Below are 17,329 nucleotides of genomic sequence, written 5' to 3'. Positions count from 1 at the left end.
GGTCGTCGGCACAATGCGGCCGCCTCCACTGCGGCCTCGTCGGAGAGGAGGCAAGAGACTGACCACTGCACACGGGGCGGCGGCTTGCGAGATCCCTATGCGCGCCTCTTCCACTAGGTCCCTTTTTGTACTCCCCCCTGAGCCAAGGCTGAGCTCTAGGGCACCCGCAAGTTGCCGATCTCAAATGGTTTATCTCCGGTGGTTGCCAACTGCTTACTATGTTGGCATTAAAACTATTTCGGATATTTTGGGCCAAAAGAGGAACTCCAGGTATTGGGTTTGTTCAAAATGTGGTTCATTATATACGGTAACGTTTATACCGAGCTTTATTTTCCGCCACATCTCCTTCCTTTCTTCGTGTGCTCGGCCGCAAAAAATAAAGGGCGGTATAACAGCAGTGGCAACCTGTACTGTCCGGAACCCAAGTCTTTTGCAACCCAGGCTGACCTAGCCTGGCCTGGCAGGATAATGAAATCCAAAAGCCGAGATGTGGAGTGCAAAAAAAAAAAAAAAAAACGAAGCTGATGAGCCCCATCTGCATTACGGTCTGCGCCATCAAGAGTCCAAGACCGGGGCGTTGCAAACTCGGCCTGTCGTTGACTTTGGCGGCTTGGTTCTCTATGGAAGCACAAAACTACTTCCAGTGTGCCGTTTTATTGTGTGTCATGATACAGTGACTGATCTGACTTGACTTTCCATGTCTAGGCATGTCCTACCCTGGACGACATCCGACCTGGTATCAACGCTGGCATGCAGCTAATTTTCCTCGGCGTTTGAACGGCTAACCCGTTCCATGTTCTCTCACTACTTGGTACTAAACTGTTAACACGGAGGCCATTGTGTGCCCTCATATGGGCATACATTAACAAACTCGGAATGACACGCAATATATTGTGCCGGAATATCAAAACACTCTGAGCTCCTAGAAGGTTTCGAGATGTAAGCACTATCATATTTACATGGCACGTCTAAACTATGTACAGGGCCACTCAGAGACGTTTTTAGTATAGTTTCCTTTGCGTTGGTAAATTCAGTAAGACTTAGACAAGTTGAGGTTCAAAATGTGTAAGCGAAGCCCGCGAGCCTTCCGCATATCCTCAGCCCATTGTGTGCCCCCCAACTCTGTTCTATGAACAAGTCTTGGGGTTTTTTTTAAATGGCAAGTATACATTGTACCTTAGTTCGCAACGTTTGCTCTTGTTTTTCAATCTGGTGACTGAATCAGTACTCAAAACGTCACTATTGTGCCTTTATTTTTGGTGGAAACATAAAACAGTAATAATTCCGGTAAGAACTTGACTTTGTTGTACATGTGTATTTCTCGATATAATCGCGAACCCCTTTTATCCAACTATGTAACGGTAAGGTTGTAGAGTTAATAAATCAACCCCTACAATCTCACAATGTATGCTTGGAGACCATGTTGTGCTACGGAGAGGAATCATCATCAACGGCAGAAAAGTAACGCGAGGCACCATTCATATCCTCATAACTTTAGAATATGCCGACCTTGTATTAAAAGCCCCGAACTCATTGTGCCATTGTTGCTCCACTTTGATTGGAGGCAGAAACTGTAAGTTCATACTACAAGAACCTTGCCGTCGAACAGAAGCCAAACATTGCGAACCGCGCTGACCTCCAAGTTCCGGGACTCGCCTACATTTTTCGGAAGGCAAGTCGTGTCTTTAAATACCTCCCCACAAATGTCGTAGACCGACGGGGTTGAGGTGTTTCCTTTGACAGCATCGAACGGCAGTGATGCTTAACCTAGCCTTGGGTCGCTGTCACGCCTCTTCCTTTTCCACGCGGGCATCAAAAGTGCTCGAGCACCTTCTTTTCGCGCCAAATATCCGGACGCCTTGCCCTGTAAGGTTGTAGCCGGTGTGCCTACTATAAGTGCGGCTTTACAAGTCATGATAACCGCGGCCCGAGTTGACAACGAACGTCTTGCGTTTCCGCAAGGACGATGAACCTTACCAACGCCACGGGGCATCACGACACGGCACCTCGTTTTCTATAACTCTATTCCTTCTGGCTGGCTCTAACCCGTAAACGAACGCGCGCAGGGTAGGGTGAACCGACAACCCCCGGCAGCATCCATGTTTCGAATTCTGAGCTTGGGGGAGAGGTCACGATATTGCCGCAAAGTTTCGACAAACCACGTGAACTGACATGTTTCAAGAAAGACGATTCTGTTTTGACTCGGCGCGCAACTACGTCTCTACCGTTGCAACCAGGCAAAATCCACCCGCCTATAGTCTGAACAAACTACCCCGGATAGGTTGATACGAAAATATCTGCAGAAAGAACCTTTTTGTTGACCATGTGTATGTATAACTGGAGCAAGAGTGCGGCTCTTCAAATGCAGAGCCACAAAGCCAAAAGACAGCATGCCTCAAAGAGTACCAATTCATCCCTCCCTCCAGACGCCGTATTACCCATCGCCCATGTGCTAAGCCCGAACTCCGTCGAGATGATAAAAAATCATGGACCCTGAACTTCCCAAACCAGATTGGGGGTATGATGATGCTCCATCTATGGCGCAGAACCTCGAATTAACGCCCCCCCAATTGACACCTTATTGCTGTGCTTGCATGTTCATTGTTGTCGTAAAATCAGAAAGAAAAAGAAAAAGAAAAAGACCAAAACCCCCCATAACGTAGGACCGGCTCGGTACACCAACGTGCTTTTTTTCTGGTTAATATGATGAGTCTTGACCAAGGCCTCAAGGGAGGGCAGCTACGCCGCCTCCCAGGAGAGAGTAGTTGGAGAGCTTCAGAGACAAGACTCGCGAGCGGGGATAATCAGGACTAATGATCATGCGCCCGTCCTTGTTGTATCCAACCTCGCCAAATGACTCGCTTAACTGCTCAAACTTTGCGTTTGGCCGGACTCGATTCAGCTCCGCCAGGATGTTATCGCTCCAGACACCCGAACACCAGCCATCTCTCAGGACAAAGTAGGGATTCAGGGGAGGGACGGGAGAGTCTGAAACTTGTTAGCAACGAGGAAGATACAACGGAGCCGGGAGGAAGCATACCCAAATCCACGAAGCGAATCCGCAAGTAGTCCAGAGCTTTCAGGGTCGACATGGAGTGGATGCCTGCCAGAACGAGCATCTCAAAGGCATCGATAAAATTCATATCTTGTATTCCACTTCCCGAGTCGTGAAATTGCGGTACAGGGCGGCAGCAGTTCTTGACCGTCAAGTCGATTGTCTTCAACCGCGTCGTCCTCGGGTCCGATCTGATAGCCGCCATGTTGAAGAAGTTCTTGCACACCCGGCCGGTATATGCCAGGTGTTCCAACGCAGGTGTTGCCTCGGCTAGCCTTGTGCAGAAGTGGACTTGGTTGGAGACCTTCATGTAGAACGGCGGACAGGTCAGCTCCCGCCTGTAATCGCTCTCCAGGCACAGGTTGAGATATGTTAGGTTTATAGGGAGCTTGGGGAGGATGCTGGCCATGCTCAGATAGCTCTTGGACTTTGGCTTGCTGTAAGAACCGTGCCACTCGTTGAGGTTTGGAAGCGCCCCCAAGATGGCAGCGAAATCGACGTCATCGCGCATCAGGTTCCATTGTCCCTTGGTCACCACCGTGCGCACCGACTCGAGGGTGGGCAAGTGCCAGCCGGCAGGACGCCTGTGCCAACTGTGCTGCACCTTGGGCGCCTTTTTCCTCTCGCCTCCTTCGATGGTCAGAACGCAGACGTCGGGTAGGGCGAGCGAGACGAAGGTGAACGCCTCCTCGAGACTGCAGTTGTTGGCGGGCAAGGTGTAGGTGGCATTTGTCAGGCCGTCCATGGTTACGGTGGGAAGAGCAAGGGTAGTGCTCAACGCCAGCGGGCCGTACTTGGGCTGGAAGACTGGAAACCATATCTCAATGTGCTTGACGTAGCGCCGGAGGTGGTCGTGCTCGCTGAAGTACGCCATGGCCATCTCGAGCGACTCGATCGTCGCCTTGATCTTGATGTGACGATAGAGACGTTCTTGGATCAAGATCCTCCACACGGGGCTCACGAGGGCGAGCTCCGACAACTCCCTCCGCCGAGAATGCCGCAGCGCCGTCCCCCAGCTCTTGGTCACGCTCTGCATGCCCACCGAACTCTTGGAAGAGGTGGATACGCGGTATCCGAACAGGTGGTCGAGGATGCATTCGTGGATCTCGGCAGGCAGGTCATTGAGGTTCAAGGAGGGCGAGACCTCGGGGGTCTCGAGGCAGTAAGGAGATGCGATGCCCGGGCCTCCGTATTCGTCGGCGTCGTCGGCCATCGGGGTACAGCAGTCCGAGTTCCGCTGGTCGGGATGTAAGAAGGGAGTGCTGCTCGGGCGAGTCGGGGGTACGAAATCATTGCTCTTGGCCTGCTCAAGGGGAGGACTCGACGGGCCGGGCGATACTGGGTTGGAAGCGGTGTTGAGGATAGTGGTGATTATGGAGGCGGTCATGATCGAGGTCAACTCTTCAGTGGCGTTGGCGTTGGCATTGTAGTCGTCTCGCGACTGTCGCGTATCGGTACCGGAGGGGTCTCGGTCCCGGGGGACGTTGTTCGTGACGTTGGCGTCGTCGTCGGTTGGAGGAAACGACTTCTCGACGCAAACGGACATGGTCGTCGCAGCGAAAGGGTGGAGAGACTACGATTTTCGGGTTGATTGAGGCGGTTCCAAGGTCATGGCAAGACGGTCAAAGGGGAGGGCGGAATTGGTCAGGCGGCGGGAAAGGGAAAAAGGTGAAGGGAGATTGGTCTGGCTGCTTTGACGATGGTGGGGGAAATGAAGTCCCAATAATTGAGAGACCCTTGATGCCCAGACCGGGGGGGTCACAACAATGCGAAGGACCTGTTTTAGCAGGCTGCTGGCCGTATTCGTCAGGTTGGTCCCAGTGGCAGTAGCGCTGCGCTGGGGTCGCTTCGCTTCGCCCAAGCCACTTTACGCGGTTGTTGGTCGCGTGCGCAGCGGCAGAGGAGGATCCAATAGGGAGCGCTGATAAGAAAGCGAGAGAGAGAGAGAGAGTGAGAGAAAGAGAGAGAGGGAGAGAGGGAGAGAGGCGATGCGAGAAGGCGAAAAAGGCCGTTTGGCAGCGAAGATGAGAGAATGAGTTGTGTGAAATGGAAGCAAATGTCGACAATAGCGGGCAGGTGCCTTGAGCAGACAAAGGGAAGGGAAAAGTGAAGTGCGTTTAATGCTGTGTGTGTCTGGAAATGAAACGGGCGCCGGACATTTGGGAAAGTGTTCGAGCGGACGGATGCGCAAAAAAGGCTACCTTAGGTGAGGCAGCGCAGGGCGGGTGCGGTGTGGTACGGTAAGGGACGGTCAGGTAATGTGGGCGAGCACGTCTCTACTAAGGTACCTTACGGTAATGCGGTGGTGAGGCAGGCGTTCAGTCGACGGGGGTGGCGTGGTTGCGGTCGTGTGTTCCGCACCCGGCACACGTTGCAAGGGACGGACGATATACGGCAAGCGTATCCGTAATGAGGTCCAGAGAGGGGGGCGGGGGAGGAGAAAGGGGATCAGGAGGAGGAGCAATGATGAAGAGGAAGAGAAAGAAGACTGAGAAGACAAGTTTGATGAGGTGGTCTGCTTTTGGCTTGCTTCTTTGCTGAGGGGACACCAGGGCCGAAGAGGGGGAAGGAAAATCGAATCGAACCAGCAACCAAGGAATATGACGAACGGAGGGCACACGGAACGGCTGTCGGTAGCTTATTTTCTCACTCACGTTGGGACGGAAGGGTTGCAGTGCTGAGGGCCAGGAAAATAAAACAGCGGATGAGTCTCGCAACGAGGTTAGCCTTTTTCTCACCCCCGTCCGTCCCTTTCTAATTTTTTTTTTGGGTGCCGGTTGCAACCAACAACGAGGTGAGGTGAGCCAAGAATGTGCTATACACGGTCTGTGAAATGCGGGCGAACGCAAAGCAGAGGTGCACTTCAAACACCAGAACACAGCTAGCACCTCGGAATGCCATGATCAAATGCAGATACGGCCCAGCGCAGAGAGACGAGAGAGACAGAAGGCGAGAACTCCTCGTTGGCTGTAACGCATCAGTGCAGGATTCCCTCGCGCATGAGACGTGCACAGCCGTCTTTCCGTGACGGGCTCCGAGAGTCAGGGCCAGCGTCAGAGTCAGTCAGGCCCTTTCGAGTTCCAACCTGGAAGCGTAAAACTGAGCCACACCCACCATGCATCCATACATAGTACTGCACATTGCACACAGGTCGGCATGATGACCCAGTCCGTAGCTCCGTCCGGTATTCTGCCCTGCTGGGCGCTGCAATCCAGCCCGTTGCGTGCATGTTTGTATCCGGGCCGTTGCAGAGAGCGACGAGGACCATACTACCCGGACCAGTCCATCCAGTCCGGCCTAGCCACCGAGGGCCCGCAATTGGTTGGTTGGTTGGTTCCGCTGCACCGCCACCCACTGCCCATCGCGCGCATCAGCCGAGCGCCACATGCCACTCTCAGTTTGGTTTGTCAGTCTCCTCCCGCGGGGTTTCCTACATCTCTCTTATCGCCTCACCTTATCATCAGGGTCCCCCCCCTTCAGCAGCCTGGCACGTCATTCTCGCCTTATCTCCCCTTACTCGCGCCTGCCTTTGGGGGTCCGCTTTGCTTACCTCATCCACGCCCAATCCGAACCGAAAGAAAGTTCCAAAGAGGCAACAACCGCCTACTCTGCAGACCAGCCCACGAGTCTTAGTGGCAAGTCATCCCATCCCGCCTCACCTCGTTTCCAGGTAATCTGTTGTTTTTAGCTTTTGCTTCGTCACTTTCTTGTCAATACACTCTTGCTTCAAACGTGTCCAGTCCCTTGCAACAAGCAGTTGCCGAACGTCGAGCATCGCCGCGAAATTCACTAAACCCCTTGAGATGTAGGAATATCCGGCGCAGGATGCTGTTAGTCCTCGTTGTCGTTGACCTGCCCGGCCCTCGAGTGCAATGAAATGATACAGACGGGATAATTCGGCCGCACCCTACAGCCATGACAAAGTCAACTGCGATTGAGTTGCTCAGATAGGCTTTGCCAACCTTCCTTCTACCGTTTCAACTTGTTCTACGGCAGGCATGGCAGCTGCTGCAATCAACAGTCTCTCGCGGGGAAGTGGCTACGCGGGGCATCTAGTCAGTTGAAGTGACCGCAGGAGTCTAACCTTGACCGAATGATACGCCCAATTTCGCCATGCCTGGCAATAGAAGGTTCGGATGTTCAAATGTTCAATTGGCCGGGCTGGCAGAGCAACACGGCCGTCTCCCAGGCGCAGACATTCCGACCCTCGGCGGGAGCGCGGGTTTCCAAGATTGACCAGCAATATCAACTCGGGCCATGACGCGGCGGTCCTCCAGGGCCGCCGACCCCAAGAATGTCTGTCGTCTTGGAATGCCAATGTCGCAGCCATCGATCACTTGACGTGGAACAGAGAAAACAGCCTCTTTATCAATTATTCCGAGGCGCCTGCTGACTCTCGCTGGCTTGGCTGCGACGCCCAAGCTGTCGGGATTTGAATCAAGTCTTGGGCCGCCGTGACCAAAGTTAGAGCGTACCTGAGTCGAACATCACGCAGATACGACAGCCTGCATTTCGCATGCCTGATTGATCGCCATCTCGGCGTAAACGTCTAGAAAAAGTCAACCCACGTTATTGAAACGACACGTCCTGCGTCGTCGCAAGATTTGCGATAACCGTGGTGTCCCTTATGCCACTAGGGCTCTTCTGAACCACAGATCGCCCTGAGGCGAAGCATCGGACCCTGCAAACCAGGTTGTGGAGGGTTGCGCGTGTCTTTAAATAGCAGGACACATGAACGCGGGATGGCGCACGGCGGCGGACGCGAGCCCAAGAATGCGATGTCGTCGGCCGCCGAGTAACATACGCCGTAATGACAGCTGCGGACGATGGATCGGCCCAGAATCCCAGACAGGAATTTGCTATTAAAATGGTTTCAGAGAAAGGGAGAACAAAAAAAAATTGAGGCAACGACGAAGACGTGCGAACCGGCAGATCTCTACGGTAACTCCGGTCCGATTGCTGAGACGAATCTACGGCGTCAGGCCATAAACTAGATCGACCACACCCGCAAACATGGGGTGCGTAATCGCAACAAACCAACGGCCATCGCGGGGTGCGGATGCACCGTCGCTGCGGCATCAAACGTCGGACTTGTAATGCGGGCTACCACGTCACTGGGAATATTGGGTCCTTTTGTTGTTGTTTTCGTCGACGACGCGCACGCCGTGATTCAAGTTGCCAGGAAGCTGCCAACATGTGAGGTGCAACGGGGCGTTGGGGCTGACCGACGAAACCGCATGCAGGTCGGCCAAAATCTTGGCGGTGTTCGAGCAAGGGAGCAGCAGCACGCTTTTGGAGACAAACGTGCGGAGAGCGACGCGGCAACTTCAGACAAGAGCAGCCTCCTGATGTGAGAGGGAGGATGACGAATGGGCTCCTGTTGAAACCGTCCGACCTCGAGGGCCACACTCCTGTCCGTCCTGTCGGGAAACACCTGCGCCGCGGGCTGGTCCCGCCGTGGTGGCCTCGTGTTGTTCATCGACTGTATCTGTGACGGCCAGCAAGTAGGAAAGGAGAGAGAGACCTTCGGGACGTCGTGTCAATTGGACTGCAACCGACCGACTGCCGGCAGGTCAATCCATCCGGTTCACGGCTCCAGAGAGCCCGAGTTTGACAAATGAGCCTCCGAGAACGGGCCAGCGATTTTTTAGAACACTCTGGATGCGATCGGCAGACCACAGGGCCCGCCAGATATTGGGCTGGCACAGAAAGAGTCAAGGCAGAGATTGCAAGATCTCCAAGGCGCCGATCCATGCATGTGGGTTTTGCCCAGCCGCTGGCCGGGCGGCAAGCAAAAAAAAAGTTACCTTCTTCTCGGAGCGAGCGGTGGCCCACGGCGCCTCATCCTCGTGGGCTATCATGTTCCAACAATAATATTATCCGCAACCCAGATTACCTTATTTCGGGTCTGGGATGTCATGGCGGAGCCGGCGGCTCTACCTATGTAGTTGGCAATGGATGACCGACTGGGCACAAGCGACGTTGCCTCGAAGCGAGCGGTGTTTGCCTGCAGAGTTGCATCGTGACGGGGGATGCGCCCCCCCCTCAAATCTCCCATCGGGGCTCTCGCTGCGGTGGCGGACAGCCAGAGTGGACTGATGACCGGCTCAACCAGCCAAGGGTTCGTCGAATGTCAGCTAGTCAAACCTGTCTGGCGCCCGATGGTTTGTTCCACCTGTTGGAGGAGCAGACTCGAGCACGGGTCCAGTCCTGCGAAGGTCTCAAAAACTGGGAGGCCATGGGTTCACAGACAACTCCAGATTTTACCCAGCAGATGCATGCTTCCACGCGCCTGTCATCCAGCTGGAATAACCCATCGGGGCTATACGTTGGACGTCAGCCGCACTATAGCATGGGATGGCATGTGTGTTGTGTTGTTGGAGCAGCTTCGTCACCTCGTCCTTCTTTCATGGCCTCTCCACGAAGGCTCCCCACTCCCCCCTTGTCCAACCAGGACACGGCCGGGCCAACCAGGCTCTGTACGTATCTAAGGCGTGCATCATCCCTGCCTGTCTCGAGACGCACGACTTGTCAAGGGCTGTCGATGTTTCATCCGGTTGTCATGTCGAATCAGTAAGCCAATGGAACACGGCCAGACCTGCCACACCATGCAGTTTCAAAGTTCCCGATAGGGTCGCCCTCTACCGTTGATTTCTTTTCTTTTTTCTGTGTGTGTGCTTCTTCATGCCTCACCCGCGTCCCGCTCATCTCTCTGCTGTCTTTGGATGGAGAACCGAAACTCTCCTCCAGCCGCGCAAAATCAACCACCACTCGCCTCCACCGCCGCCTTGTTCCAACTTCCTTTGATCATGGCATAAACCTTGACTCTTATTAATCTATCCCTTTCATAGGGTCCTCACGGCACGAACAGCCCCCGCCGCCTTACAGAGAGTCCCGGCCTTAGCCACCTCCTCGGTTGCAAAATGCCCGCCAAGGCCGTGCCGGCAATCCCTCTAGGGCTGGCCACACGCAGAGAGGCCGCCGCCGAGAGAACCTATATTCCCTGTGCCTTGCAAGGCCGGCTTAGGCGGGTTGCCTCCTCCCAGCCAATACGTGCGCGCGATATCTACATCTCGGGGGAGCAATTCAACCTTATAGGCACGTCTCTCGTTATTTGTCAAAGTCTTGCTCCTTTGCTTGCAAACCATGGATACAGGGAACTAGTATCCTGAGCTGGACAAGTGCTTGCTTGCTGCCATACATTTCGTCTGATTCGAACTGGCACTAGTATGGCTCCCACATGGCGTGGTATACAGCTACGGAATACAGAAGGCAGTACAAACGGGCGGAAGAGCCACCATGAGGCGCGGTACCATCATCGGCCGAAGAATGTATAGATATAAATAAATAAAAACAAAACCAGGAAGCGCAGAATGTCAGAATGGCGGTCTGCGTCTTTCCCTCCCGCATCCCGACAATGCCTCATCGCTGCATCTTCAACAAGCTGGCCAGTGGCCCGTGTGTTGTCTCCCTGTCCGGGGGGAGTGGGCTGGCTGTTTGAGCCTCTGACCGGTTTCCAATCGGCGCAAGCGGCAGAAAGGCCTTGGCTGTCAGACAACCATCGGCAAATGGCTGACCAATGGCGCATGCAAGGCACTCACTCCATCTTGTCTATGCCTCTGCACAACCGCACACTATACTACACAACTACTCCGTACTTCGTACACGACAACTCAGCACCAAAGGCGCGCGAACCACGGCCAGGAGCATGGGGCCCATGATCCCAAGAGAGCCACGGGGAGGGGGAGGCAGATCGCTCCATTCCGAGATGGGGATGCTCCCGAAATTGGGCGAACGTGCGCGGCCTTTCCTGCTCCTCCCTCGTGCGACGTGCCATGTAATATAGTGTAATTGTTCCCCCAATGTCCAATGAGTGGCGTCAGCCGCCAGATTACGAAGACGGGCGGGAATTATTCCATCTTTAAAGGGGTGGCCGTGCTTTTTTTTTTACCAGACGCTAGCCCGGAAGGGGAACTGCCACTTTCCTCGACCACGCTCGTCGAACCTTCCTCCCCGATCGAGCCGGGACCCTCCCAAAAAACTGACAGTGGCCGCCCGCCACGAATGGTGAGTCGTGTCAGAGTTCATTTACACCACATCCAGCCCTCCAGATTGAGTGCCCGGCAGACTGCGCCGTTACGGGTTGGAGCCGCCATGCGGGTCGTGCGGCCAGGTCAGCACGGAGCCGGGGGACGGGGACGGAGCAACCCTGCTCTCTCTCGCCTTCCGCCTCATTTCGGAGGGGGGTTCATCCTCCATCGGGGGCCCAGCGAACGGCTCTTGCCCCCGGCCGTCGATCTCCTTGCGACTCGAAATTAACTCGACGTCGAACACGCTTACGCACTGCAGGGTCAGTATCGCCTTCGCGCCACACACATGGGCAGTACGGTACAGCCTCAAGGTGGACGGGGGCCAGGGCGCGAGCTCGCTGGGCAGCTTTGTCTCGCTCCGCGAGTGCATTAACTCGCTAAATAGGGTAGAAGGGCTGAGCAACCTTGCCCGATCGTCTCTTCTCGCAGTCTTGCAGGGAAGCCCGGCAGCTTCAGGAGCTGGATGCTCGACCAGCCGGCGTCTAATTGATGAATGAATATATTTTGGTTGTCTTTTTTTTCTTCTTCTTTTCTTGCCCCCCCCTTCACTTTTGAAGAATGGGTGGGAACCCCCCGCCAGCCGCGGACTAGTACCAGAAATCGACGCATGGAACAGTGCGGTAGAGCGCACACGCAGCACTTGTCTTTGGTGGCACCGTTGTCAAAGTCGGCCCTCCCTGCATATCACCTGGGCCCTCGAAGCTTGGCCTGGAGACGAAGGCAACGCTGCACGACGGGAGAGGTCTTGGCGCATCCCCCTCCCCCCTCTAGCATTCTTTTTTTGGACGGGAGAGGAGGTTGCGACAAAGGATCATCAAGATTTTCCCGTACAGAGCTCTGTGCTACAGGCCCTTGGATCTAAGGGGCTCCGGGGGGAGGAGGCGGACGATGTCTGACGGACGGGTGCAGGGGACGTCTGGGGAAGGTGAGGTTGCGCCTCTGGTCTATTCTCCGCACTACGGTTCGATCCCATCGCGAGAGGAGGGGGGGGGCACGTCACGTCAAACAAGACCACAGACGCCCGTCAATCTCCCGCGACAATCCCAAGTCCAAACCCCGGGGCTTGGTAGCGAAGGAGGCACGGTTTCGACGGTTTCGGGGCAGGCAGGCTCCTCGAGGGGAAGAGGGGGGGGGGGATTCGTATTTCCAAACCAAACCTCCTGGAGAGGGGAGAGCGAGAGAGCAGTCTTGTTGTTTTCGTTTCTGCATGGTGCCGGTCTTGGACGACCATGCATCCTCGCCTGCCCGTCTGCCCACGCATTGAGTAGCAATATCGAGAAGCCATTATCAAGGGTGGCCAAGCAGGGCTTAGGCCACAGACGCTATGCCACTTGAGTCGTTCGTCGACGGCCATGGCGCAGCCGCCGGTGTTTGCGGCGTTTGGCGCGGGGGAATTATATTGCTCATCTCGAGGCCCGCCTCGTGCTTGAGAGTTGAGAGTAGGTTATACTCGCTTAAAGGTGGTGGCTAGAGTTGAGTTCTCAACGGACTGCGGTGGGAGTAGAAGCCGCAAGTGGGCGTGCGTCAGGAGGGAACTTGTGGGGGACGGCACTCAGTGACAGCACCGACATGGATGGCCGTATACTAACTACTGTCATGGTAAGAAAAGGCTGTGTCCTGGGGTGCAGAGTCCGTCTGGACCAGTCGGTGACGGGAACGAACAGCTGAGACTGGGGAGGGGGGGAGGGTGTGGAGGGGGACTGGACGACGGGGTCGACTGAAGGGCTGCAGATGCGAAGCCTATCTCTGATCTCTCCGTCTTTCGTTCTTTACATGATGGCTGCACCTGGGGATCCAGGCATATCCAGGGTAGATTTTGGGGGTTGCACACATCGGTGGTTTGCACATCAGAGACTCTGCAGAGGAGCGGAGAATGCCAGGCCAGGGAGGGGGAGGGGAGGTGTTTGACAGACGCATGCCCAGAGGAATAGCGTAGAGTCAAGACATTCGATGATGCACACTACGGAGCTGACAGAGATGCGAATAGAGACAAGGCCAAGACGGCGCCGACAAGTTCGACGAATGCCAAAACGGAGAGCGCAGACAAGAGTCTTGGTCGGTACGTTGCTAGCTCACGCACTGGGCCTCGAGGGAGGGACGAGATGGCTGCAGTGCAGGGCCAGGTGATGCTGGGAAGCCCGGGGCTCGACTGACAGCGTCGGGGTTCCCCCGGCAAAGGGGCTCTCTTTCGCAAACGGGGAGGAGGCCATGATGCAGCATGTTCGGACGTGACAGGACAAGACGGTGGTGCGCACAAGATGATACCGATAAGGGATCTATCTGGACACGAGGTTACGGGACGGCAGTTCAGATAGACGATGCAAGGCACACAACACAGTTGCATACAGTAGGGCCAAACACGATACGTAGAGACAGGCGAAGACTGAGACGGAGCTGGGCAGGTGGATGCAGAGGCAGAGACATAGGTAGGCAGAGAAGCAGAAGCAGGCGTGGACGTCGAGGCTTGACACGGGACGTGGGGCGAGGAGCTGGGGGGGACGATAGACGAATGGAGTCGAGGCCATGAGGCGCTGGACTTGGACGTTACAGATTTAGTCGAAATGGGCCAGGCGTGCCGGGGGTCGACTCTCTTTCGAAACCTGGCGCTAGCGGGGGGATCGACGACGAGCGTCTCCAGGGCGCTGTTAGGCTCGTTTGACTTGGCACGGCCATTCAGAAGCGCGCTTGGCTGCCGCAGGGCCCAAAGGGGGAACCGCTACGGGCTGGCGCCTTTCCCGAACAGGCCTAGACCCCGTCCGGCTGTGTGGTTTATCGGCGGAGACATGGGACAGTGGAAGTACCGATGTACAAATGTACTGCTGTACCTCCTGTACCGAGGTATACCCATGTGAGCCCCGTGGCCGTCACGTTGCGACATGTAGTGTGGTGTATCGAGATACGGTACGTACCTCGCGTACCTGCTTCATCCCCCTAGCGCCGTGCTGGGTGTGTCGTGCGTGTGTGTGCCTGCCAGTTCCAGGGGCGAGATGGCAAAAAGAAAAATAGAGGAGGGTAGTTCTGGCTTGGCTGGGGGAGCTCCTTCCCTGAAGAAGTTTGTTTGCTGTAAAAAATAAATAAAAAAGAGAGTAAAATTTCGAGGAAGGCACGCCGAGACATAAGGGAGAAGGAGGAGGAAGGAGGCGACTAATTGTGCCCATTGTCGAGAAAGAGTTTTGAGAGGGTTCCTTTTTTTCTTTTTCTTCCCTCTCTATTTTGTTTGCTTTTGCTATGGACTTGGGGGGATGGGCAAACAACCTGCAAGGTACAGAAGAGGGTGTCGCACGCTAGCAGCATCTGAGTGTGTCTCGTATCTCTCGCGTTCGAATCTCGCATGCACCCATCCATGCATTCCATCTATCCATCAATCCGTCTGGGCTGCTCGCAGATTACTGAATGACCTCAACAGACGGACAAACAGACAGGCAGACGGGAAGCTGTCAGCCAGCTGCAGCGCCTGGCCTCTCCCAGACCGCCAATGCTTATCCTCCCCCCTTCCCTCTCCTAGGGGCCCGCTCCTTATCCCATCTACCCCCGGTACACCTTTTGATATGGGGATTCTTGCAGCTCGCGTGGCTGCGGCACTCATTTACTGTACCTACCTACCTGCTACAGCCGCTGTAAGCCGCAGGCCAAATTCTGGCATTGCTGCGAACTCGTACTTCGAAGAGGCGGAGGGGTGGCGTTGGGTGGTATGCGCCGGACGCCCTCCCCTAGAGCGCCTCTGCCGTGCCCGCTCTTGGACATTTGGGAGCGTTGAGACAACCCGGCTGCAGAGCCTCTTCAGTGCACATCTTAATCTGCGCTGGGTTGCACTACACAATTTGGATTCTCACCGGGGGCTGGAGGGTAGGCTTGCACCCACCCGCATTCCTCCAGCAGGTACATACTAGAGCGAGTAAGAGAGTGAAATAATGCGAGAATTGATGACGGAGGTTTCCCCTCTCCCGAGAAGACCCCTGGTCGAGCGACGTACATTTCCAACCATGTACGAGTAGAACAGCAGAAAGAAAGAAAGAAGGCAAGTATCCGTAGCGAGTCGAGTCGCAAGCGGGAACAGCGAGGCAGTGAGGCAGTGAGGCAGCGACCACCCGCCCACATCTCGCCCATTCACCCATTAGAAGGTATCCATTATCCATCATTCCATCATCCTATCCCGCCGGCTGGCCGCACTCCTGCGTTATACCTTGGGGACTCCCCACCCCGGGACTCCGCCCATCCCATCCATTCGCCGCCGCCGCACGTCACCACTGACGGGGGCGTTCGGGATGGATGCAGCGCTGCGTGTGTGCGTGGCCGCTTCGCCAGTGGTCCGCCATTCACTGCCGTGGTGTGGCGCGCTCGCGCGGGGCCCCCCCGGGCATCACAGCGAGTAATCCCGGACGCTACTGACCTGACGCGCTCCTCGTGCGTTTTGGCAGTGTGCTACGTAGGACAGAGAGAGCCACTAGGAAGGCGGGCTGGGATAGCGTAATTTTGACAGACACTGCTAAACAGCTTGGGGGAAGGGGGGGAAGCGACGAGACCTAATCGACACGAGCGAGCCAGAAATGTTACATGACGAAGGGGGCGGTGGGGGGAGGCAGACCAAAAAAGAATAAGACAACGACGACGACTACGACGACGGGGAATAAAAAAGAATTCGAAAAATCACAATGGGAAAAAGAATGGGCCAACGGCCACCATTCCCCTTAGTCAGGGGCCACCCCGGTCGGTTCTTGTCAGAAAAGGTGAAGCGCCTCGATTTAGACTAGTGTCAGCGGCCCTAGGGGCCTGCTCCCGAGAGGAAAAAGAGTGGGTAGGAGGAGGGAAAAAAAACGGGAAAATTAAAAAGAAAGGAAAATAAAGGAGCAGACCCTAACGCCTCAAAGTAGAGTGCACACACTACGGATACACTACATGATAGAGCGAGCATACGTGAGCCTGGCTAGGACTAGGACGCTCTTTCTACGGGCTACTGCCGAGTGTTGGTGTGTGGTGTGTGTGAGAGTGAGAGCTGATCCTCTTTTTTATTTTCCCGACGGGACAAGATGAGACAGGCAGATGGCGCGTGGCCGATGGTACCCACGGTGCCTCCCTCTGCACCCTTTCTCACCTTGGTGACACTGCCGACTGCAAGTCGCAGCAGGAACTAGGCATAAGAGAGCGAGAGGCACAGAGAAGAGGGATAGAGAGCGTATGTAGACAAGTGAGTGAGAGAGTGAGTTGGTGAGTGCGCTGTGTGTGTGCATGTATGTGTGTGCATACTGCCAAACGGCTACTACTGTACTGTGCTGTACTGCCATATGCACGGCACTCGCTGGATGGGTAAGTGGGCGGCCTGAGTGACTGACTGGTAGGCCCTGCTCAATTACCCTGTCCCAGACCGCCGCCAGGCCAGTGTAGCGTATTGCGGATCGATGCATCGACCCAAATGGGGAGCAAAGCCAGCAAGCAAGCAGGCCATGGCACGGATACAGATGCAGATGCAGGTACGTACCGCGCCCCCCTTCTACGTCTCTCCCTTTCCCCCATCTGGCCATGTCCTGTCTTTCCTTGGTGCAGGGCGCACCCGCCGCCTTCGTCGTCGGCTCTTCTCCGTCGTTTCTGTTTTGTCTTCCACGGCGTCGTCAGTCGTCAGTCGTCGTCGTCGTCGTCCGCGTCCGCGTCCATCTTTCTTGTCTCCCTCTCGGCTCTCGATCCTTGCACCCCCCCCATTGCGGCCTGGGGCTCGTTCACCTTTGTGCAGAGAAAATTCGATACCTTGACACTGGCCCGTCGAGCACAGTCCCTCCCCTCCACCCCCCCCGTCCGTCCCTTGTCCATCATGTACCCATTCGTCGTTCGTTCTCATACCTTGTCCTGCTCCAGCATCCATCCACACCCCCCCCCCCCCCCCCCCCCTCCCCTCCCAAGATGCAGGACCCAGGAACCCAAGACCCAAGACCACACACCTCAAGGCCCCCGGGTCAAGGTCATGGTCAAGGTCAAGCACCAAGCACCAAGCACAACCAGGGCCAGGTCAATCCGATACTTGGTGTACCGCCGAACCCCCGGTCACCTTCCACCCAGGCCCCGTCCCCTTCTCTCCATCGTCCGTCGTTATACTTAAGTTACTGTCCACAACCTCCATCGTGGCCTGCTGTGCTTGGCCTTCCGTCTCTTACTTCTTCTTGCTCCGTCTCTCTCTCTTGTTGTATTACATCCT

General features: G+C 55.5%; 1 protein-coding gene across 1 annotated transcript; it reads right to left on the bottom strand.

Annotated features, from left to right (window-relative positions):
• Nucleotides 1–2,725: 2,725 nt before the first annotated feature.
• On the bottom strand, nt 2,726–4,601 carry EsH8_VII_000337 (uncharacterized protein; the record flags this gene model as incomplete). The annotated part of the gene is made up of 2 exons (XM_083270470.1): nt 2,726–2,988; nt 3,041–4,601. The coding sequence occupies 2 exons, from the start codon at nt 4,599–4,601 to the stop codon at nt 2,726–2,728; spliced, it is 1,824 nt and encodes a 607-aa protein (XP_083128027.1).
• Nucleotides 4,602–17,329: the final 12,728 nt, after the last annotated feature.

The sequence above is a fragment of the Colletotrichum jinshuiense genome, chromosome 7, assembly GCF_051148585.1.
Source record: "Colletotrichum jinshuiense chromosome 7, complete sequence".
Classification (NCBI taxonomy): Eukaryota; Fungi; Ascomycota; class Sordariomycetes; order Glomerellales; family Glomerellaceae; genus Colletotrichum; species Colletotrichum jinshuiense.
This window is presented reverse-complemented; position numbering and strand designations above follow the sequence as displayed.